This window comes from Zonotrichia albicollis, chromosome 3, assembly GCF_047830755.1.
Source record: "Zonotrichia albicollis isolate bZonAlb1 chromosome 3, bZonAlb1.hap1, whole genome shotgun sequence".
NCBI lineage: Eukaryota > Metazoa > Chordata > Aves > Passeriformes > Passerellidae > Zonotrichia > Zonotrichia albicollis.
In genome coordinates this window covers 105,183,930-105,209,476 of record NC_133821.1, presented here as the reverse complement: position 1 = coordinate 105,209,476, position 25,547 = coordinate 105,183,930, and the positions used below count along the sequence as shown (strand labels likewise).

The window sequence follows — 25,547 nt, the reverse complement described above, 5'->3', positions numbered from 1 at the left end:
TTATCTTTACTTTCTAAGGTAAGTGTTCCTCCAAAATAACATTCTGATATAAGAAAATTCTGATTTTGTTTTCCTAAATCTCAATCTTCATTTCTCAGTATTTATTGAAACAAGTATCTTTTTACTTTCAATACTTTTAAAAAAACATTTATTGCTATCACTTCCAATGTGTCTATCATTTGCTATGCTATGTACTCTGCATCCTTTTAATTTTAGCTTGTATCTGTCAGTGACTGGTGACATCAACCCTGCTGCTTGGAATGTGTGCTCTGTGGGGGCAGCTTTATGTTTGGGATGGAGATGTGGTATTGCTTTTGTGAGGGTTTTGTGGTTTTGTGTTCTCCTTAGAGTCTTACAGAACTTTCTCATTTTAAGGGCCAAATTACAGTCGTAGTTTTTTTAATTTAAAAAGATTCAAGTAATTCATACTTTATCTAGGAAATGTAATTTTGTTTCAGTTTCCTTATGGCTTTTTCGCCAACTGTAACTTTATATCAGTTTTAAAGTAACATGATAAGCTTATGTGCAATGTTAGGTACCACTTCAATTCCCTGTGAAATTTTCAAGTAAATAATTTTATTATGTTTTATTGAAATACAAAAGGTTTACGTCCAGCAAATATTTGGTAATTAATTGTTGAGAGTGATAAATACAATCATGAATAATCATTATTAAAATACACATTTTAAAATTACTTATTTTTTAATCTGACTAATGATAACTAGTATAAGTTGAAATACACTAAACACATACAAAAATACATTTGTAATGGAAAAAAATGGAATGCTATCAGCATTCTTAATGCATTCTTAGCTTACATGAGCAATAGTGAAAGCTAGCATTTTTAGGCAAGGATGACTTCCAGTTCCTTGCAAAAAGTACTTTTAAAGTAATTTTATTCTGAAATGTTACTGTGTAAAAACATGTCTTAGGTTTCTTCTTTATTTTTCTTTCCTACTTAAATGAAGTAAGTAAAACCACTATTTCAGCTGTGGAAACTCAAGCTTGTCTTCTTGGTGCACTGCCTTCATCGGTACGCAGTCACCAGTTCCGGTGGTTTTGCAGGCAAACCCGTGCAGTTGTTTGGAATTCAGAAACAGTTCTTTTGAGAGGACTTGAGAAAGGAAATCAAAGTTCAGTCTTTGCTGTGGTAACTGCACGGCACGAAGTAAGAGTTTTTGTCACCAAAGTCAGCTGCTGTCCTGAGTACACAGAAGTTTCACATCTGGATGAGGGGTTGTCATCCAGGATAGTCATGAACTTTGTAGGAGCTCAGTTTAAGCTGTAAGTACGACTTCTGGTGTGCACCAAGCAGCAAACCAGTGCCTGAGTACAACACTGGTGCAGAACATAAATAGACACACATACTCAAGAAAAAGATACTCAGGGTAAAATAATGCTCCTATTCGAATCAGGATTGTTGATTCATAAATTAATAAGCCTACAAAATACTTAATGGCCACCCATTGTCTGCTTGGATTTCTCCTACAAAAACTAACAGTAACCTCTCAAAATTATTTGTGTGGATACTGACTCTAAAGTGTAGGTTCTCATGTGCAATTCTAATCTACTCATTACCAGGCGGGTGCTTGTGAATACAAATCTCATGTTCTAAAAAGATGAAGCTCCACATATTGTACCTCAGCAAAAAGGTTAAAGTCTTGGGATAATCTGTCACCAGAATTCTGTCACCAGAATTAAACAGCTAAGTAAATATGTAGGTATGTAAAAATTATGTATTTATTAACAGAAAAATAGGAATCTGATGTTCATGGAAACCCTTGAAAAATTAAATGCAACTTCTGTGTGATTTGCCATGTGAGCATTCAGAGACGGAATGAAGAAGTTCCCAAATTTTTTTAATGTGGCCTTTGGTCAATGACACCTGTAATTTCCATTCACCATTTGCATCAGTGTATGTAAGGAAGGTTAGTAGAGGGGTACAGAAATGCACTGAAGCTCCACTGAGATTTTTACCAGAATGGTTGTAACATACAATACTGAAAAATGTCACATCTCAGCAAAATCTGCTTCTAGCACTCAGCTCTTAAATAAAACAGTTAAGATCTGTAAGCACCAGACGCTTAATGCATGCATCTTAAACTTCCTACCAGGCATTTTAGACATGCTCAAAAGCTGCTCAACTTGGTCATTTGTTTTCCTTCAGTAAAACTATTCTTTTTAAATGTGCACTGATTTTAGAGCCAAAATACTGTATCTTTAGGAATCTTTTTTTTTTTCATACTCATCCTGAAGTCCAGTCTTGAATAATGCAGACCTTCTTTCTTGAAGACCTATAAGAGAAAGTCCCTTAAGTCATTTGAAAAGTATTGTTGAATTTGAAAGTGTACTATTTATCTAATGGCTAATAGGCAAGGTCACACGAAAATCTGATAATTGTAGTTCATCATAAGAATCGAGCTTTGAGAAGAGAAGGCTTCAGGGAGACCTTCTAGTGGCCTTTCAGTACCTAAAAGGGGCCCAAGAAGGAGGGACAGAGATGTTTTGCAAGGGCAGAGAGTGATAGGACTAGAGGGAATGGCTTTAAAGTGAAAGAGATTTAGATTAGATGTAAGGAAGGAATTCTTAATTGTGAGGATGATGAGGCACTGGAAGAGATTGCCCAAAGTAGTGGATGCACCATCCCTGGAGATGGTAAAGGTTGTTACTTCATGAATGACTAATTGGGTAAAACTCCACCCAATCAAAATCCCCTCTGATAAGGAAGTTGTGCAATAATTTTCCATGCAGTGATTCTATAACTAAACTGGAGACATTTTTCATATTTGGGAAGGATTTCAGGGTTATTTTAGCTTCTACTGAAACTTGATGCCTATTTCTATATATGCCTTTATAAATACAGAGCTGTACTTACTCTAGATAATATGTCCTAAAAAGCTGTCACTTCTGTCATTACATATTGCAAACCATAATTTAAATACTGAATTCTCAATTTGGCCTACAAGCTCTAGATAGCCACATCCTGAAAATACAGTTCAAGGGCCATATTCTATTTAAAAAATCTTAGCCCTGAAGGAGTTTTTTAGATTGTGAAATCAAAGTGCTCCTCTTAATTTCAGCTAATGAAAGGTGTTCGACTTTCATTTTCTTCTGCCATTGACTTTTTTCAAATCATTAAAAACATGTTGAATCTAAGGGTGATGTAAACATTCACTGTGAACTTAAGCAACAGTGAAAAATAGACTCTCAGGTTTTTAAAATCCATTTCAATTTTGTGGTTGCTGGATTTCTTACTAAATTAATTTACTTAACTAGATCTTGAGAAGAGCTTTATCAATGTACTTTTGGCAATTCAAATATGGTCTAGATGACACAGACCGTGTTTTCTTTCACAGATGTGCCATTTTATTACTTAATAAAATATTTAATTCTTTTCTATGTAGAAATTTTAAGTAGTTTAGCTATTATGAAAGTTTATCGGTCTACAATTGCCCACAGGCACATTTCTTTTAAGGTGGGTGTAAAATACTAATTGCAAACATCTGTGCTCATGCTTTTATGACCAGTGAAGAAAGTTAATTCTTGAGCTTTTCCAAACTGCTACTCCCTGCTGCTTTGTCCATCTCCACCTTTCTCCATCTCTATCTTTGCATTCCAGTCCCCCCATTTTCAGCTCAGTCTATAACTGTACGTGAAAAGATCACACCTGGGAATGATGAATATCAGTGACAATAAATCTTTTCTTTTTCTTTATCTTTTCTTTTCTTTCTTCTTTGCTTGTTCCTTTATTTACATAACAACAAACATGTTAGGAGCTCAAGATTCATGTAGTTGATATCCTGTCTTCCAAAATGTCCAGCTAGTGCCAAGAGCACTCCTGTACTGATATTCCCCACAATAACAAAGGGTGCTAACAGCTATAGCAAAACCTTTTTATTCCTAATTGGGCTGTAATTCAGAAAAATGAAAATGACAAATTAAAAGCTTTTTATTTTACCTAACAAGAGGACATACTCGGATACATCAGAAACAGTCTGTCAGTTTTAGAGGAAGTTTGACTCAGCTTTTCTCCTTTCTGTCTTTTTTCCCCCCACAAAGATACAAGGTGTTTCAAGTTGCAAAACTTGAAATAATACTTGAGATATGAGCTATATTCTGCTCAAATTAGAATTCCTACTTGCCAAACTCTATGTAGCTTAACCAGACTGAGTGATCTGAGATTTTTTTAGCACTGCTATTTAAACCTCTCCTTTGGATTGCATTTTGTGTTACTTCGTCATTTCAGGTATTTCTTCCTTCACATGTTCCAGTGACTGCCACATTACCACATGATTATACAAAATAGAACTTTGTTGCATAAAAACATTTATGAAGAAAATATAGTTGTCATATCAAGCATCAAAAAACCCTGAGCTCTTCTTTGTATGGAATTACTTCAAAGAGGCTCCCTGATAACACTGACAATGGGACACAACAGATTTTTAAGGCTCTTGAAAATAGTCACAAACCTTGATTTTGTGTGGCTGATGCTGGAAACAAAGAATTCCAGGGACTAACTTGTCAGTCTTGGTTTTGTAAACTCATCTGGTGACCTACAAGAGTAAAAAAACCAAACCAGTAATTATTTCTCTAAATGACTAAAAGCACTCAGCTAGGATAGACTGGCAGAGCCATGCAAGACAGCTGTAAGAAAAGCAGTTCTACAGTCCTGTTATGAGAACTACACTGCAGTAAATGTGGAAAGCAATGAATGCATTAGTATTTTCAGTTCTGAAATTGCCAAGCAAGAGTAGCTTCAAGTTTGATTTAGTTGTGGAGTTAATACACGAAGGTGGACCTGTTATTTCAGGTGGGGCTGTTGGTTGAGGGATGAGAAAGGGATTTCCATGCAGTTTACCTCCAGGCTGAATTGTGTTTTCAAGTTCATGTAATGCTTCGTGATCAAGGATCTCTGAGGAACTGAGACAAGCACTTACACTGCAAGCCGTGTGACAAAAGCTAGATAGGGATTCATCGTGTTCAAAAGCAGGATTAATCCTTACAGCATTTTCTGGATTGCAGCTGCTGAGAGCAGGACTTCTACAATGCAGAACATTTTTGTTTAGGTAAGATTTTAAATTGCAAAAGAAACAAAAGGAATATTTTGAAATGTGAAGGAAAAGATTGTGAGCAGCTTACTGCAAATTAGAGTTTCTTTTGCACCTTCTTCTTATCTTAATAATTAAAATGATGAAAAGAAAACCAAGGCTTCCTAAGCCAAAAATGAGAGGTTTAAAAATGAAGGGTTGTGTGGGTTCTGGACCAAATTTTGCACAGCGCTGTCCTTGGTAAAGCTGGTGTCTACGTACAGGGCATCTAAAATAAGGAAAGGAAGAGAAAAAATGTACAGAACTTCAAGGCAAAAAATACTGAGTATCTTAAACAAAAAGAACGGAAAATCTCCAATGTAATATGAACACATTATTTCCACTACAAAGAATTATGTTTCTGCATGAAAATTATGTGATTGATCATAGGGAAAGATAATATTTTTACACTCAAGAGTGAGTTTTAAATAAAAAGAAACTGACATATTCCTTGCTGACCTACAAATTTTAAGGAAACAATGCATTTTAAATATCTCTGACAAATTTCTAACCCCACAGGTAACATTTGTGGTTTAGAACTTTGGAAGTTCAGGTGTGTTTTAAGGTAATGTCTGAACACAACTTTGAAGCTTATATTCTGTTTACTGGTGATTTCACTCTGGGGAGTAAGGTCTGGAATAGGAGTTCTACTGCAAGTAGCAGAACTCTACAAGACAAGGGGGAAGGGAATTTACAAGGAGCACAAGGGCAAATAGTAGGCTATAATTTTCTCTCTGACAGTACTAGTTTGCACAGGCTGTCAGTCCAACACTGGTGGGAATTTGTGACTTGCTATAATTCACAAAAAATTTCATTTATTATTTTTAGTGCTTTTAAAAGTCCTCATGTTGGTTTAGTTATACTTGTACATTCAGGGTTTTTCTGGATGGGGAAAGGATTATTTTGCTTAGCGCATCAGTCTTGGAGGAGTAGGTCAGACCCCTTGCTACCTCAGCGAAGTTTTGAAGAGGACCTTTCTAGGTCACAGGCTGACTTCCAGTACTAAATGCTGCAGCTGCTCTACTGTGACTCTGAAAGTCAGGAATTTGGCAGTAATTGTGGTGAATTCAATATAATTCCTGTGATACCCATTGAAGAAAATTAATTTTGGTAGTTGGGTTGTTCCAGTGAATAATTTGAATAATTTTTCCAATGGTCTTAATTTTTGATGCTAATCTTAAGTAAGGTAAAAGATGTATTGTTAATCTAGTCAAAGTATTGAGAGAAAATAAACAAATGCAAGAATTGTAACTTGATCCTTGCTTATGTACATGGCTGGTTAACTACTGTGTGCCAGTCTAGTATACAGTTTCACAAAATGCTGTGAATTGTCTAGTCTTACAATGAGAAGATACTTGATACTTTGGAAGAGAGTGAATATGTTCAAGTACTGTGAAGTTCTCAGTATTGACTTAAGATAATTCCATTTAAAAATCCTTAAGAAATATGTTTGCAGTAAGGAAGAACTGCTAATCTTCAAGTCTTTCCCAAAAATCCCTGAAAGCAGCTTCAGCCTTCATGTGCTTTATTGGGTGGTCTGGAATCGCAGTCCAGAAGCCTTATGTGAGAGAAATAATTTCCACTCTGATTACGTGGTCTTAAACACATAATTTAGGGCATGACAGAGGAATGGAATTAGATTATTGAATATTGCACAATCCTAAAATCTGCAATGTAGAAATACTGTCATATTCCAAATAAAGGTTTTCTTTTTAACATATCTTACAAAAATGTAACTTCTTAAAATGCTACAATGTAATTGGTAGCAAAACTGTGAATGTGTTGTTCCATTTTTCCAAAATGTGTTTGGAAATCTGAAATGAATGCATGCCTTTGTGTGTGTCATCACTTACAATGATGCTGAATTTCTAATAAATTTCTGAAGCATCTCTAAAAATATCTAGATCATAATGTTCTGTGTATACTAACAGGCAGAAATGGATTTATCCATGGTGAGACTATTTATACTTCAGAAGAGTATTTGCCGTGTGACTTACAGCATCTGAATGTCGAGCTTTTGGCTTATCAGCATGGTTTCTGGGGCTGTTAAGAGAATTCATCAATCCATTTACCTGCAGACAGCTCCGGTTCCCGGCACCAGCTCGCACTTGCCGCCGTTGAGGCAGAGCTGGGGCTGCAGCTCGCACAGGCTGCGGCAGGGCAGCCCGTCCCGGCTGGCGTAGCCGGGCCTGCACAGGCAGTCGGCCTCCCGGGTCCACTCGTTCAGCACGCACTCAGAAAACTTGTCACAGGCCAGGAACTTGCAGGGGTCGGCCTGGTCCGCTGTAAAGGAGGGGTGAATCAGTAATGAAGCGTTACCCCAAAGGGCCTTGGCAGGGCTTGCGGCAGCCAGAGAGAACAGCTCCTGTTTACCGGCCTGCCAATTGGGTGGGCCGAGAGGAGGATGTTGTCCAGCATGGAAGGACAGACAGCCCCTTCCTGTACAGGACACAGCCAGGTCGTGGTGACATCTGCACTGATTTACCCTATCTCTGTTAAGCAGTGAGTTTATTTTCATCTCACTGACAAGGATTTTCACATTTGGATGATTTTACCCTGTTTTTGCTGTGAGTGCTATCATCATACTCATGGATCCTGTGCTACAGCCTTATGAAATAATTTCAACTCTGATTATGTGTTCTTAAACACATAATTTAGGACACGGCAGAGGAATGGAATTAGATTATTGAATATTGCACAATCCTAAGACCTGCAATGTGGAAATACTGTCATATTCCAAAGAATATGCTTACAGGCTTTGTAGTGTGGGGGTTTTGTGTGGGTGGGGTTTTTTTATTTGTTCATTTTTTGGGTTTTTTTTTTTTGTGTTATGGTATGTTAACATTGGAAAGGTCTGCTTGGTTTTTTGTTTTGTTTTCTAAATATTAGTAAAGGATTCCTCTATGAGATTAAGGGAAAAGGACCCTGCTGATGTTCATTTCAAATCAGAGACAGCTGTTACACAACTTTGCTTCTCCTTTCCCATTCTCTGCCAACCCAACTTGTACTGATGGGGTGATGAGGAGGAGGGCTGCATCCACCTGTCCTGTCTGATGGAGTCTGTGTCCTGGGTACCATGGGGCAAAAACCTTAGAAGGCAAAAAGGTGAGAAGCAGATCAGGGGATACAAGTCCTGTTCTTGCCATTGAGCAGCCCTAGTAAGATATATGAAACCAGAGAGGAAAAAAAAAAAAAACAGAAGGTGAACAAAACTAAGAAAAGAAAGCAGAGAAGGAAATGAGAGCAGATTTTCAGGTATGAGCTGGGCTCTGTGGCCCTTTATAATTATGTAGTTTGAAGGGAAGGTTTGTACTGGACATTGCAGCTTGTAACTAGGATGAGAGTTTTCTTCTGCAGCCATTCATGCTTTATACACCAGATGCTCAGTAATATTAATTTAAATGAAAAATTAGGATTGCATTTGTTATAGGAGTACTGGAAATCTCAGACACACACTGGGATATTCTTCAATGGTAGAAATGAATCCATCAGGGCTGATCACTTATAATCCCTGGATAATTTTATGGCTAATTCCTGTTTTTAATTTTTGACTAGTGGGTTTAGTATGCACCCTTTCTCTTTGCTATATGCAGTGTCCATGTTGGCTTGATCCGTCCTTTGCTCCTGGACTGGGAGTGTGAGCACAGGTAAACAACAACAACAACAAGTAGAGCTTGGGTCAAGCATTTGGCTGGGCTGAGTTCTTGTGATGTCATCTTCCTTAACATATACGTGCATACTTTGTTATATTTTCTGTTTCCACAGAAAAGAATTATTAATGATTTTTAAAAAATCAATTATAAAAAATAATTATTAATTAAATATTTCCTGCATGTATTTTGAAAGGTCCTCCTTTATGGTATTATTTAGGACCAGTGCAGTCAGCCCTTTGCAGCTGCTGACTCTTGATGTGGATTTTGGACTGTCAGTTCCCATCCATGTTTCACTTTGGTAGAACATCATTACCACTAGATGGCTCTCAGTTTCACAATAAAGAGGAATTTGCTTATATTCCTTAACTTGATAGACAGGTTGGATTTAATTTTTTTGGTTTGTTTTCTGAAATTAAAACGCACCTGCTTTGCCACACCTGTACTGGAATACACTGGCTTTGTGAACACAATTTCTTCTATTTTGACTCTATAAGCTAATTTATAAGCTATATATACTACTATATATTACCTAATAAGCTTATAAGCCTCGATAAAACAGATCTCTCCACAAATTCTCTGTAATGAATTCTCTTGAATTTTCTTGAATTAATGTTGAAATACCACATCAGTAAAGCATATCAGATGAAGATGAAAGATTTAAAATTTTTTATGAATTTGCATTTTAGGATCTTTCTTATTTTAATTTTTCTTTAATGAAAATTCATTACTAAAGCAGGGAACATATGGCAGCCCAAAGTTTACTCTTTAGAATTAACTAATTTGATACTTTATCCATCAAACTTCAGTTTATTATGGTTTATTTGGAGGGTGGAATACTGTGATTTTGTTAGCTTTCTTTACCACAAGCTACCTATGCTTTTAGTGGCCACAAAGACATATGTAAAAAAAAAACTGGTTAGAAACTGAATTTTAAATGGATTTTTGTTCCAGAATTGTCATAGATCTGTACATAAAAAAACAGCTTAATGAAAACTGCTTGAGGCATCTGCATACTTTTGCTATTGTTCTTCTCCATGACAATGAAATTAAATTCAACCCTGAAATAATTACCAGAGCCTGAAAATAGATTTAGGCTTCAATTTTATAAAAGAGTGTAGTTTTTGAAAACACTAAGTTCTTGACGTAAGAATAGTGTCCAGATGTGTGTAGTTACTGGCTTTCTACTTTTAGCAAAGACTACAAACTTATTTGAAAGATATAAATCCAGAGGGATTCTAGAATTACAAATCTATGGAGTACTACATAAAGTCATGCCCAATTAGTGAGTATCTGTAGAATCCAATTATTCCTACACATTGTCTCCTTTTGTTTTGAATGCTGTATCTCTTTAGAAAAAGATCAAATAATGCTCTAAACCATGGTTTGCTTACAACATTGCAATAATCACCAGAAATTATGTTTCCATACTCCAATGCAAGACCTGCAAGCTGCACATGGCCATTTCTTATACCTGTCTCCACCCAGCACTTATTCCAGAGATCACTCTGTCTCTGAAAAGCAGCTGGTGAACAAGCACAGCCCAACAGCTCCACCCAGCTTTTCATTACAGTAAGAAAATACATCTGCAGAGAACTTGCAACATCTTTTTTCATCTTATTACCCCCTATCACTGGGAGGATATTGCTAATGTGGTTGTTTCCAACACAGTCATACTTCTGAAGCTGTAACAGTCTGAAAAAAGATTGTCTGCTCAGTTTTGATTTAGCACATACATTAGTAATGCAGTCTTACCTGGCTCAATATCCAGGGAATAGCTGTCAATCTCCAAATTGAGGTGCTGAGCTGCAGCATCACAGAAATCTTCCAAAACACAGTGTACTGCTTCTGTGATATTGTATGGCACTGTCTTGGCAAATTTCATTTTGCTGTTCACAATCACACTTCCATTCCTGAAGTTGAGAATTTCCAGATGCTTAAAACCTGTAAGGTTGGACTGAAGGTATGGAAGTAACTGCAAAACAGAAATTTGCCTTTATTTTAACTTGCTGTCAGTGTCTACCTGCTATTAATTTCTCTTATAGTCAATTTTCATTATCAAGTACACACATCACAGATTTATTTCCCTGAGTTTTAATACAATTGTTAAGCTCTATGAACAAATTAACTTTTCTGTTTAGCAGTATCTTCTTCTGGATTTCTGCTCTTTTCTCAATAATGTATTGAGATGGATGGGCAGCAATTTCCCCTGTAATGAAATGCATAGCAGCTGGGAAGTTTATTCATCTGGAAGAGAAAAAAATTACCTCACTCAAAAGCCAACTTTAATTATTTTCAAACATTCAATCCAGGCAGGTTAGGGCATAGTATAATAGGCATGTTATAGCTGAGCTGACCTGTGCCCTATTGTACCAACAGAGAAAATCCATATCTAATCACAGTCTATGCTATGATATATTTTTAAAAGCCTATTTTTAAATGCAGCAAGCAGACACAAGTCTCAGATATAATCAGCACTGCTACAGTGTTGATGTGGATCTAAGAAAAAGCCAAATAAATTACATGCTAGGCATATATCTGGGTTCTCTTGATCAAGTAAAATCTTTCATCACTGACTTCATAAACCCTGTCTTCAGAGCCTAAGAGCATTCCAGGCTTATGGATCCTTTAAAATACAGCTTATCAGACTGAACTGTAGTAGGGTTTAGTATTGTTAAAACACTGTGCACTTCAGTGTATTCCTTTAAACTGCACCCAGCTACCACTCATGCTGTTGAGGTCGATTTTCACCCACCAATTGCATGAACTGTTGTTCCAGTGCTTTGTATTCTGTCGAGCTCCTGTTGAAGAGGTCGTCAGAGAAGTGCATGTTGGTTACCCTCAGGCTGAAGAAAACCACGAGCTCTTTGCCTTTGGCGGCAGTGGTCATGGAGCTGGTGGTGACGTACTTGAGCACGGGTGCAGGGGTGGTTTCTGCAGGCTCCGTGGTCAGCACTGGGATGTAGCCACTGCCCTCGTCCAGCCCCGCTGTGCTCACGGCGCCCATCTGATCCAGCTCAGCCGCGATGTCCTGCACGCCCATCCCGGTGCCATCCACAGGAATCCCCTCAGGGGCTGGCACTGAGGGACCTGGTAACTCAAGGGACTGCTCAATGATCTCGGAGGGGCTGTAGGACGGGCTGGTGGCTGCGGGCAGCGGTACTATTGGTGGCAGCACGTCAGTGATGGCAGCTCCAGGCTGCATGGTAGAGACACCACTTGGAGCAGTAAAGAAAGGCAACCCTTCATAAGTGCTGGCTGTAACAAAAATGTCATCCCCTGATGATTCTGGTTCTTCCATGATCTTAACTGCTGCAGGAAAACATGATAAAACCAAATTAGCTGTGCTGAAAAGCAAGCACAAAAAGCATCAAGCTTGGTAAAAAAAATGTATATGGTATTTCCACTGAACATTTTTAACAATAAGTTTAACCTTATCTAAATATGAAAAATGTTAATGCCATCACCAAGAAGGTCTACTGAAACAAAATACCTCATACACATATTTGAGTGATGGGATTTCTGCAGGTTCTATGTCTAATATTTATGCTTGGCAAGTCTTTCCTGAACCTCTACAGCACATTCTTGTTCTGAAGGTACATAATCACACTGTCAGTTTATATTGTCTGAAAGGGGAGATTGGTGCTTTGAGCTCTCTGCTTGGAACGCTTGTATGCCAGAGTCATTCTGCTTCACTCTGTGAAAAGCTAAAGCTATTATTTGCCAGTAATCATAAAATGTGATTACAAAAACAATACAGCCCCTCCAGAAGCAAACTGTGTCAATTTACCCAAAAGACAACAGCAGCAATGAAAAAAATATTCAAACCTTAAGAAGCCATCTAGTGCACCTGAAGCAGAACTTTTATGATATTCCCATTGGGGCTTGGCATGGATCTGGGATATGTGCTAACTCTAGCTGAAATCCAAATCTAAAGTGTCAGGAATGTGACTCTTTGAATTTGGCTTGAGGCTACCTGGCCACAATGACTTCACAATAAATTATGTCCTCCACCAAGCCACCTGCCCAAACTGGTGCCTTTGTCCTTTTCCAGGGCTGTACCATTCTTCACATGGAACTTTAAGCAGCCCCCTTCAGGCAAAAGCACTTATTGGCAGAATGGAAAGAAATATTTCTCCCTTCTTTTCCCTACATCCTAATTTCCTCCCAGTGGCCAATGAAAACATGAAAGGAGAGCAAAATTTTGCATTGGGAATATCCTTGCCTGAATGAGGTGGCAAATATCCTGCCACCCCATTTCAATAAGAGCTTCAGATTCTCTTCTCTTGCCATGTCCTCATGTTTCTTGTATGATTAAGGATACGGACAGATTAGAAAAGCAAAGCCTAGTGATGTTCTCTGTATACAAAGCTCTTGCTATTACTTGCTATGCTGCTAAGGAGTGAGAGTCACTTATCAGTTAAGAGAACTCAGAACAGCTTTGCTGGCATTAGTGCCTGAGGCATTAATGCAGGATGATCTACTGATGGGATGAGCCTGCAGCCCCACAGACATCTCTCTCAGCACGAGAGCACAACTCCAGCACACACCATTGTGATGGCATTTGTTAGGCAGATTATATTTTAGAAAGATAACTACAGGAGAAAGTTGTACTGAAGTGGCTTTGAAACTGCACCAAATTTGAAGCAGAAATGCACAACCATCTATATATTGCATGCCTGGCACATACCTGTGTGTATATATATCTACATATGGTCTATACATAGACTATAAAGGTCTTCTGGCATCCTCTTATTACAAGCAAAGTAACTTAAAAGGCCTTGAGGGCATACCAAGATGATCTCTGAGCATCTATCACCTGTTTTTATAAGCTGCCAGTTCTTAGCAATCACTGTGTCTCCATCTGAAAGCAGTGACCCAACAGTTTGTGTTGGTTCCTGTTAGTAAATGGGCTCACATTAAGGGCTGCTGGGCTGTGGCACAGCACCATCCCAAACCCAGGGATCACTGACCTATTCTTTGTCTAACAGGTGTCATGTTACTGCTGCCAGACTTGCCCACACTAGTGACATGTTGAAATCAGTGCTGCAATGATTTACAGCTTGTTTTACCAAGACTTTCATCTGTCTACATAAGGCTTCAATAAAATTCAATCCTAAGAAGTTAGGAACTATGGATCAAACAGAGAAGACCTAGCTATTTCATAGAATCAAAGAATGGGTTGCTTTGGAAAGGAACCTAAACATAATCTAGTCCAACCCCCCTGCCATGGGGAGCTTCACCTTCTACTACACCAGCTTGCTCAAGGCTACATCCCATCTGGTCTTGAACTTTGGGATTGGGCATTCACAACTTGCCTGGGTAACCTGTTCCAGTGCCTCACCACCCTCACAGTAAAGAAATGTCTTCCTAATAACTAACCTAAATCTACACTCTTTCTGTTTAAAGCCATTCTCCCTTGTCTTGTATCTACATGACTTTGTAAAAGATCCCCGCCCAACTTTCTTGTACACCTCCTTTAGGTACTGGAATGCAAAGAAAGGCTCTCCCCAGAGCTTTGTCTTGTCCAGGCTCAACAAGCCCAGCTCTCTCAGCCTGTCTCCGTAGGAGAGGGGCTCCTGCCCTCTGACCATCTTCCTGGCCCTCCTCTGGACTCCGTGGTCTTTTTTGTGTTGGAGGGGCCGGAGCTGAACAGAGCACTCCAGTTGGGTTGTGACTAGAGTGGAGTTCAGAACTGAATTACCTCCCTTGACCTGCTAGTCAGTGAAATGAAAAACAAACCCTTCCCAACCCTTTGCATTTAAAATGTTGGGTTTATATATTACATCAATATGTATTGATTTTCAGACTAGATGTAAAGAAAACACTTTTTTATTATGAGATTGGTGAAACACTGGAACATGCAGCCCAGAGAGGTGGTGGATGCTGCATCCCTGGAAATATTGAAGGTCAGATTGAATGGGACTCTGAGCAACCTAATCTAGCTGAAGATGATCCTGTTTATTGTAAAGGGGTTGAACTAGATGGCCTTTAAAGGTCCTTCCTGATCAAACTTATTCTATGAATCTGTGAATCCATATGCACATAAAAATATGCGTAAAATTTTGCAACAGAACACAAAATACACTTACATCATTCATCACAAAGGAATTATTTGTAAAAACTTCACCAATTTGCTTTCTAGAAGAGATTTTCACATCAGAAGACAATTATGTTATGAAACCTCTACAAGTACAAATTCAGAAGATTTAGACACAGTCTCAGCATATTTCATTTCAGCAAAAAAAGTTTAGTTTATAGAACTATCATTCAGGTGTAGGGAATCCACAGAGGGCACAAAATAAGTCAATGAAATCAAATATACTCCCAGAGTAACCACATTGAAGGTTAAACAATACAATGGAATTAAAAGCTGATGTCTGCAATAAAAACTGCAACTCAAATTTCAGCCACCTCTTACCCTCTCACAAAGTTGTTTGTTGAACTCCTCAGATTTTTTTTTTGTACTGCATAGCCAAGGCAGGACAGTATTGTACCAAGAGCATTGTAACAAAAATTAGACATCCATTGGCAAAGACATGAAAACACTAAATTAAGAGGCATTTTCCTGTGCCCATGCTATATTAAGTCTTTGTAAAAGGAGTTGTGCATGTAGGCATTTATTCCCTGCTGAGGGAATGAAATACGCAGATTTTACTTGTCAGACAAAAAAATCAACTGCCATTTCAACAACTTGATTTTAGGTATCTGATTAGTTGGTCCTAATATTTTTTTTAAATGAGGGAAACCCTTCTAATTGACTATGAATAAGGAGTAATTTTTAGGGAAAGGTCAAATTGTCATGAGACGTTTTCCTAGAGGGTTTGCATTAATGAGCAGGCCCAGAATGTTATACTGTAAGGGGTCCTGGCATTTCCTTTCATTCATGAGCATAATAAGCACTGACATATTTCCCAAGTCCACTGGTGGGTATTCTGTACATGCTCTGTATATGAAAGTTACAGTGCTACAATGTCTATGTATATATTTGCATACTTGCTGGCTGAAAGAAATAACCAAAGAAGGGAAAATACGCAGTGAAGAGATTGGTTCATAATACAGGGTAAGAATCACCTTGTGTGCAGCTCTGCTGATGCCAATACCAGATGGATACAGAAGGTAGATGCATTCTACAAATTTACATATTTTGTTGGCGCCTGAAATATCACTAAATCCCTGGACACAGGACTGCTGTGTATAGACAAAGTGCTGAATTTATGTTCGAGGCATTTAATTTTAACTAAGACACAAGTAATATGATGATTAAGAGAATTAAGAGAAGAGGATCATTAACCTAATGCATCACAAGAAGTGTCTCCCAACACATGATTACTGATTACATTCATCTTTCTAACTGCAAAGCCAAGGCAAAAGAGCCACAGTGATCTAAGACTGTCATTCTGTCTGTCTGTTTGGACCCTCCAGAAACGAGGTTCAGTGTCCATTAAATCCATAAAACTCTTTCTTCACTGACTACAGAGAACCTGAGTTCTCTGGGAATGCACACCATCTCTCCTCCATCCTCCAGTCCTAAAACCTCTTTTCTCTATTAACCTTTTTCCTTAGCATCCACACTGGAGCTCTTGACTAGTCTAACTTTTCATAGGACAGCCTGAGAGCGCAGCTCTAGCTCTGCTACTCACTCCACTACTGTGGTGTTCTGTGTAACTTAGAGAAGGCTTCATCTTATTTTGAAAATTTCCATACCTTGCAGCTGTGCTTCATTATCAATGTTCTCAGCCTCAAAGATAAATGTCATTTTCACATGATATCACAAGAAGAGTATTTTCTATCTTAATAAAATACTGCTTAGTAATGATAATCTTCTTTTATTATTCTCAGGACTATTTACTTCTATCTGGCATTGAAAACTTAAAGAGTATGACAAAATTTGTGAAATCAAGACCTGAACATTTAAATCACCACAGAATTCAGGGCACTGAGCAACCAAAGCTTACTAATTCTGTCTATAGGTTCGTTATGAATGAAGGATGATTCTTTAGCTATCTCCACATGGGTATCAAGGCCAACCTTCTGTTCAGCACCAGACAACCCTGTCTTACTGACTTTCCTGCTTAGCTAAGTAATTTGTGAAGGGCCACAGACTGTGTGTTTGATTGGGGATGTGTTATGACATTGCCCTCATCTCATTGGGATCTTTACCATGAATTCTTTTTGGGAGGTCAGTAGCATTATTTACTTCTGCAATGACTGAAGAAACAAAATGCAAAGAACTCTTCACTTGTTTCAATGCACAAAGAGTAAGAGAAAACCATTAAGAAAAAAGCCAAGCCATTACTGCTTTTATTGCTCTGCAATTTTCCCCTCACACTGACCAAGTCTGCCTGAGAGCAGCAGAATGATGCAGCTCACTAAAGTCTGACTGCCCATAAGCATTTCACTGCTGCAAGTCAGCCAGTCTTACTCAACTCACACAGAATTTTCAGTACAGGTGAAGAATTCTCTTCACGTAATGCCTGTCAGTATTTTGATTGATGCAAATGTCCTTGGGAAATGGAGGCTCCCCTAGACTTTATGGAAGCCAGTCTGCTGCAGAAAGGAGTCACATCTGCCTTGAACAATTTCATATTTGGTCTCTGTACCAGTACAAGCCCTCTGAAATATCAGTTTCTTGTGGGATTAAAAATTCATTCTTTCTTTGATTGTAATTTTCACATGCATTGGCCATAGCGTGGCTGAAAATAGTAATTCAGCTTGCTGTTTTATAAATATGTTTATATAAATAATTTGCGGTTTTATAAAGGACTTCTGTCACTTCAAAGTTTTCTGAAGAAGACTCTTTCTGTAAAGCTTTGAAACAATGAAATCAATACATTTAATATTTTTTTTAAAAATGTTTGACTTCAAGTTAATATTTTAAGTACAACAGGTGGAGATAGAACAGATAACTATTAACTGAGTAATTTTACTTTTTAGACCTATATCAAATTCATATGCTGAGAAACCTGATGTTGAAACTTAATTAGTGTCTTTGGCATTTTCATTTTTCAACAGTTTTAGAGGACTAAGCATTTCAGAAACACAGATATAATCTAAACAATACAGGAATAGCTGCTGTTTAAAGCATACTCAAAATTCTGAGTAGAATATAAGAATATTTTAGAGAAAGTTGAGGTGCATAATCAGATACCTTGTATGGACAGTAGGTCAGTGGTAGGTTATTTCCATAACATGACAAGTCACTTTCACCATTTTCAGAACCTTTTACCTCTTCTGCTACTGAGATTGCCAGATAAAACTACACACTAGTGCTCAAGCACTCTGAAAGTCAGTTTTCTGAGTAAAGTCCTTGCTAAAAATTATGCAACCAAGAATAAAATACTCTTGTGAAGTAAGGGGATTTGTAAGTACATTTACATAAAAACACGTTAAAAACGCTAGGGATACCATGGCTGTTTTGTATTGTAAGATATTTTGTATTGAAGTTCTGCATAATTTTCTACCATAGATATATCATATGAAAATATATATTAAACAAGAAAGATACCATGCTAATCTTGGAAGCAAACCCCAGCAGCAATGAATTTCCAAAGAGAAAAGCACTTTTACAAAGGAAAAGAATCAAAACCAAATAAGAAAACTCTTGATTAAAACAATAGCTTCAGGAGGATTTAATATCTCTTATTCCCATTGTTAAATGCTCTCAATCAAATTTGAAAAATTCCTCTAATGAATTTAAAATAATGAAATCTATGTGAAAACAGCCTGAGCCTTTACAAACACTTAGAAAATAAAGAGACATCCATCTAAATGTTGCAAACACTGCTGTATGACACTAAAAGTTTTAGAGCACCCCAAATGGAGAACCTGGAATACTCTTTTTGATTTATTTTATATTAGAATGTTTGAAAACAAAATCTGACAAGTAACAATGCTTATCCTTCAGAACTTAAAGTGCTTTCCAAATTCCTGCCCAATTTCTCTATTTTTCTCAACTCTGCAACAGGCAAAAGTCAGAGTAAATTTTTGTAGAGGATGGGACCATCTGACAGTTTTGTGGTAACAAAGTTTATTAGTTTACAAAATGGCAAAAACAAAAAACAAAATACAAGTTACATGATACAAATTCAAGTAATGTGTTGACCAAGACCTGAAACGGAAAAGAAAAACATGAAATTAGAAAGTTAAAACCAGTGATTCTCTTATAATTTCATAATCAGAGCACTTTAAGACTTGACAAGAAAAATGAAAACACTGAACATACTTTTTTCCACCCCTTGTACTATGTAGTCATGTGTATGAGAAAACAGTTAATGGAATGAAAGTTATAGAATGAGGAGTGTTTTGGTCTTCTAAATTGTGCCTTGAATGTATGTAGTCTGATTTTTCTCAACGTTTTGAAAGAAAAATGTGACTCTGTGAGAGAGATAGAAGGAGATATTTAAGAGGGAAGATCCTTCTGGCTTTATGTTTCATTGCAGGAATACATTTCAGTCTTTCTGGTATTGAAAAGGACTTTGGGTCAGATGCCTTAGTGCAGACCTGGCTTGTTAAATGTGCCCATTGTGCTTGGATTGTGGGCCTGAGCAGGCCAGAGCAGCCCAGAGCTGTCAGGGGGCAGGCAGGATGCTCAATGATAAACCCACAGTGCAGGAAAATCGTCCTTACAGCCATGGGCCCCAGGTTTGTGTGCAATCCCCCAAGAGACCCTCACCTAACACTGGGGTGCAGAAGTCTTGTGCCACGAGCTGGTTTTTCAAAAAAAACCCACTTAAATTAATATTTGGGATTGTTCTCACATAAAATGACTGGATTAAGGTACATGAGTTTCATTTAACTTTTCCAATTGTGGTTGAGTAGCAGTGACAATACAAAGATTAAACATTGTTACTCAAACTGCTCATAGAACTTACAGGTACATTGGGAAGCTAAAAATAGGAAAAAATTAGCTAGTGAGCTGTCCATGAAATACTCTCTTCACTCCCCATGAAAGAACTACTAAACATTACTAACACTAACCTTCTTGCCATAGGTTTTAAAGGAATTGTTAATAAAAGGGCAGAACCTCCTTTTAACCAGCAGGGGAAGAAAAAAAAAAATCAATATTTTTGGTAACTGCAGTTGATGCTGACTCTATTCTCTTCTACCCTGCCATATATCACCATTAAAATCATCTGCCCTGATGCTTTCAGGCATGCATTCTCCTCAAGCCACACTACTACTACTACTACTACTACTACTACTACTACTACTACTACTATTATACTACTACTACTACTTATTATTATTATTATTATTATTATTCAAGGTTTTCAGTATCATGTAGGCATATTGTGAAGTTCTTCAAGATTTATTCAGCATAATTTTGATTTTTTTGTTTCCCTTTGAAGCGTCAGTGTCTGATTCTGAAATGGTGAAGAAGACACAGGGATAGATAGGTGTAGATATAGATGGTTTAGAATAGGGATGAGCATGGAACTTTGAGTTTATTTTAATTATTTAATACAAGTTTAACCAGGGCTTCAGCAACTGCTGTAGGCTAAATATACGTTTAGGAGAAAGGACTGAAATGTGTTGAAATATTTTCCCAACTTGATTTCTTTCCACCTCTTGGAAGATAAATTAAAACTATGGCAATTGTTATGGGAAGATGGACCTTAGGAACTGAAATCCTCAGCTATGAAGATGCCATTCATGAATAATACTTTTTGTTTTTACAGTCAACCCCAGCAGGCTTTTCTGTGCCAGCAATTCCCCACTCCAACTCTGCTTGAAAGCCCGTTATCCCAAACTGCATGGCAATAAAGATGGTTATTAAGGAATGTTTGACTCTCTATAAAATTTTGACTATAAAACTCTGTTATTGGCACTACTATTCTACAAATATTGTATACTACAATAATTTAATTTTAAAACATCTATCAACTGGGGAAGAATGAAAGAGAAGGCCAAACATGTAAATTCAGTAAAATGAAGAAGAAATAAAATATTTTGCATCCAGGCTTGGTTTAATCATGTTCTTACTGATGCATGTAATGATCCTACTGTTCTATAGAATGAAAGTGAAATTTCTGTGTCCTTCTAATTTACACCTGGATGTCATTGCTTGAAATTGAGTTTAGCTTTTTCCTCTACAGAACTTCATAGAAAGTTTAATTGAAGAAAGAAATGTTAAGGACTTATGGGAGAAAAATTGCATGTTATCTTCAACTTTAAGTCAGAAGTTACTTGCATTTGCAACTAAAACCAAAAAGTCTATGACACCCCTGACAGCAGTTTAAGTTGTAAATATTCATAAACACGAATCACATTAAATTTAATGTGATTATTGCAAATATGCCTCCATTTAAGATTTTTATGTAATTTTGTTTGCTAGTTTTAAACACTGTAGTGTTTTTCAAACTGACTAACTAGCAGCTTAAATTGATATTAGCATCTGTGCTATTGATGTAAGGCATCTTAAGATGACTGAGAAGATCAAAGCTGGAAGGCCAAGCCCTGTCTGTAGACAGAGATACAAAATTCCATTGAGATATGGAGCAGAGATGGAGCAGAGGTTATTCAGAGCACCCAAGTTACAACTTCTTTATAACAGTCCAATGTAGGTGGCATGAGTTTTTCTCTAACAAGGAACAGACTAAAAAAATTTCCAGTCTGAGGTCAAGTGGACTCTCCTATGCTGGAGAATATTGAATTCTCCAAAGAGAGGAGATTAATAATTTAGAAAGTCAAAGTTTTAGTACCATTTGATCATAACACAATTTTTTTAAACCCAGCATTTCTAGCAAGACCAAGGATTTTTAATAAGTGAGGGAAATGCATTATTTAGGGCATGTTAGTCTCAGCAGAGACACTTTGCCTAATATTTGTTCCAACTGGACTACATGGCATGTAAACTTCATTAGTTTTATTCATTTATGACATGACAAATGTTAACCTTACACTCCCAGCACAGATGTCTGTATTATTTGTTTTAGAATATCCTTCTGATTTTAATGCTGCAAAGACCAGGGGTTTTAAATTAATTTTATTCAGGACAATAATATATTTAAAATACACATTTAAAATTATTTGTGATACTGGCCCTTCAAATTCTGAACTTATTTCTGCCTTTTATATTCGCCTTTATAAGACAATTAAAATTATTGCAGTCATGTCTAAAATCTGTAAACTGCCTCAAGTTTTTAGCCCTTTAGTTCTAAAGAAAATTAATTTTCTGGAACAAAGTGGAATTAAACCACATGCAGCAACACATGTATACCCCTCCTGGAGTGAGAGCTCCTTCATGCACTGTAACAAAGAGGAAGAATTATGGGTGGTTTGTAGGCTTGACTACAAAGTGTGACTGAACAGGTGATGGAGCACTGAGGTCTATCTTCCTGCTCTTTTCATAGGTGCACAACAGGGTGTTACATTTTTTCATTATTATACATTATTATACATTTTTTCATTATACGAGAAGATTTGCATCTGGATAAGCAAATTTTCTTAGCAGCAATATAAATTTTTTTCAGTACTTCACACAGTCATTTTAATGAGTCATTGGAATTACCAACTGAGTTTAAAGAAAGTTATCACTTGTTTTGATTCATTTGTGTTGTGTATTTGGGGGGTCATGAATAAGAAATAATATTTGAAGGAAGACAAGCTTAGCCTTAAAGTAAAACAGAAGTGATTGGATAGCTTAATAATTTAAACAAGTCATGTGTTAAATTGGAAAAATAGATAGTGCTCACTTTCTCTCAAACTGTTTTGCTTGGATTAGTCATTTCATTTCAGCATTTCTAAGTATATTTTGAAGACGTGATGTAGATTTTGTTCTATTCCAATTGCTCCTGCTGTTCCCAGCACAGAGACAGCTGGGCAGATTGTTGTCATTAAATTCTGACCAGATGCTAATAACTTACTTTAATATGTTTAGGATTCCTCGGGAAAACTCTGTGTAGGCAGTTCTAATTGATCAAAATATTTCCTTGAATCCAGCATATCCTAATACGAGCCTGCTGGAACTCTTCTATTCCCCCTTATCTTCAATTAATAGACAACTTTCAGACTAGTGAATATTGTATAAGGTGCTTGAGAAAATGACATTGCTAGACCTACCTGTTCACTTCTCCAAACATCAGGCAACTTTCACAAAAAACACTCTTTGCACATCTGAAGCAGCAAGAGACAAGCAGAAGGGCACAGAGAGAAGCTGATGGGGAAAAATGTCAAGAAAAATCCTGTCAGTTTATGATCCAAGAACATATAAAGAAAACATAAAAATATTTAAGGGAACAGAAGAGTTCTTACCCTCTCTATCCATTGATGTGAAAAAACTGGTGAGCATTCCTGGCGCAATGAATGGGTGAATTCCAATCCTGGGAACATCCAGAGAGGTTCTTGCAAGAAACAACGGGGTTTTCTTTTCTGTGACAATGCTGGTTATGCCAAACAGAGAACTGTGCTAAGCAAAGACACTGCTAAGGCAGCTGAGGTTGAAACAGAGATGGAAAAAATCCACAAATGTGCAAAACCATGAAATTTTTTCCTAAAGATTACTTGGAAATAAGACTGAGTGAAGAGTGTGCCACCTAATTAACTGTTGGGCAGCAGGATAATATTAATGGAGACAACTCACAGCAGGTTTGTGTGAACATGAGAATAATTATGGCAATAATTAATGAGGCTTTTATCAATTACACATACAGAGATGTGACCATCGTGAAACCATAAGAAACCTTATCAGCGGTTTCTTCTCACAGAAAAAAACCCTGCAATAAACCCTGCAGAGTCTTTGTCTCTCAGAGTCCTTCTTGAAAGCCTGAGGATCACCCAGGCTCCTCAAACAGATGCAGTACATCTGAGCAGCTGGAGGATTTCACTGCAGCTTTGGTTTGTTTTGCAATAACTTCTCCAGAAATAATGCTGCTTCCATGATGGCCAGGATTTTGGGATGAACATTTACCTGGACTGTACTCCTGCTCCTGGCTCATCCCTCCCCCGGCTGCCCACACCTGGCAATTCCCATTCTTCCATGGCTTCAAAGGACACCTGTCATGGACTCTTCATCCCTCACCTCTTTCTGCTCACCTTTCTCTAGGTGTTGTATGCAGAACTTTGCCTGTATTTATGTCTGTGCGGCTGAGGCTGGTTATCTTTTTAAAAACTGTGAAAGAAATTTTTAAATTACTTGCTCGGTGATCTTGGGCAGGCCCAGATAAAGTAGTTGGTGTAGGATGTAGACATTCAATATTCAGGAGTCTATAGTTATGTCCAGCTCCCAGGGCACACATGTGACAGCCAGTGCAATAAAGCCCACCTCTGAAACAGAGCTAGTATCTAAAAGAACCTCAGACTATGTTATTTTCGGTAGCCAGTTTTTCCTTTCATGGTAAAAGACAGTGAATTTAGATTTCTAAACACATGATTAAGAAAATGTGCTCCATCTTCTGGAGAGTAGGGTGGGGAAATGGTTGAAAACTAATACAGTAGAATTTCAGACAACTCTTTAGACTCTAATCCTCTGCCCAACCTTATACACACTGTCTGAGTAGTTCCTGCCATTTCACACCAAAAACAGTTTAAAGACTTTTTTTCCCTTCAATGTTACTAAGAAAAGCAGCTATGAAATGCAGCCAGGAACAAAGTGTGAAATATTTTGTACCAGGTAGGTTCTGCTGCCATATTAAAATTAATAGTACTAACTCTGGTGACTTTAATAAAACCTGAATTTCCAGATTGAATTCCATCAGTTCCTATGAAATGCACAATATATCAGGAAATAAAAGGCTACAGGAAATACCGTACACACAGGACTGCCAGAATTGAAAAAGGCTTTAAAAAGGGAAAAAAGTTTTAAAGAGTAAAGAGTGTACATTTTAAAAACTCAATAAATAGGTTTTCAACAGCCCTCCTGACTGTTAGGCATGCAGTATGCTTTGTGTAGTATAAGCTTTTAAGAAAATATAATAGCTGCAGCTTTGAGCCATTGCTAACACAGCATCCCTACTTTTTAGACAGGGAACAATTATTTTTTTCTCCTGCTACTCAGCTGCAGAAATAATGATGGAATTCTTATACTCTGGTGCATGTTTCAGACATTACTTTTATTCAGCAAGGTGAAACAAGATAGGATGCCTTATTTTGGGGTAGGCTTTTTTTTTTTTTACAGCTCTAGATTTTGTTCTATTTTGCAGTTTGACAGGTTCTAACCTAAATATGCAGCAAATAATTTCTTAAGGGGTCAGTGCAAGTGAGTTAAAGATCCTCAGCTTCTTCCCTTCAGTCATTTGGAGCTCATAGGCAAGAGATGTTTAAGAAATTGGGAAATAGATATGTGACTTTATGCAGTTTTTATGACATCAAGTCCCTAACGCAATGAGTGAACAGAATGAAAAATGCATGACTTTCCTTTCCCTGCAAATGTAGCACTTTTCCACAGTTATAATGAATGTTATTTGAAGGTATGCTGTGCTTTTATCAGTAGCACTACAAGACTTCTCAGCATGCATTTGAAAATAGTTGCATGTAAGACTTTTCATCATAAACATTATTTTCAGGAATATTTGACAGCTGGTTCTTGTATGAAGTGATTTTTCTAAACTTTAAGTCACTCTGCTAATCATAAAGTATTTGTTTTTCTCTCATTTCCAAAATCTGTTTATAAAGGCAACATTATAGAATGGGAAGTTTATATGCAGTGCATTAGCTACCATGCAACAACATGACCATGAAATGTGCTGTGCTCCTCCCAGTCAGGAGCTGAGGATTGTGTGCTCCCAAGTGGGGTTGTGTGCTCCCAGGTGGCACCTTTTACATCCTCTACTCTCTAAAACACTGATGTAGTGATTTGCTTGATCCAGAA

At 37.4% G+C, this 25,547-nt stretch overlaps 1 protein-coding gene across 1 annotated transcript in view; it reads right to left on the bottom strand.

The window, feature by feature from the left end:
- Window positions 1-636: 636 nt before the first annotated feature.
- The window catches only part of IMPG1 (interphotoreceptor matrix proteoglycan 1), a 55,866-nt gene continuing 30,955 nt past the window's right edge, over window positions 637-25,547 (bottom strand). The window contains exons 13-17 of the mRNA XM_005486009.4: window positions 11,493-12,049; window positions 10,493-10,712; window positions 7,160-7,370; window positions 4,470-4,553; window positions 637-2,294 (exon numbers count right to left, since the gene is read on the bottom strand). Of these exons, the coding sequence (XP_005486066.1) occupies window positions 4,514-4,553; window positions 7,160-7,370; window positions 10,493-10,712; window positions 11,493-12,049 (1,028 nt within the window). The 3' untranslated portion in view covers window positions 637-2,294; window positions 4,470-4,513. The remainder of the gene's footprint in view (window positions 2,295-4,469; window positions 4,554-7,159; window positions 7,371-10,492; window positions 10,713-11,492; window positions 12,050-25,547) is intronic.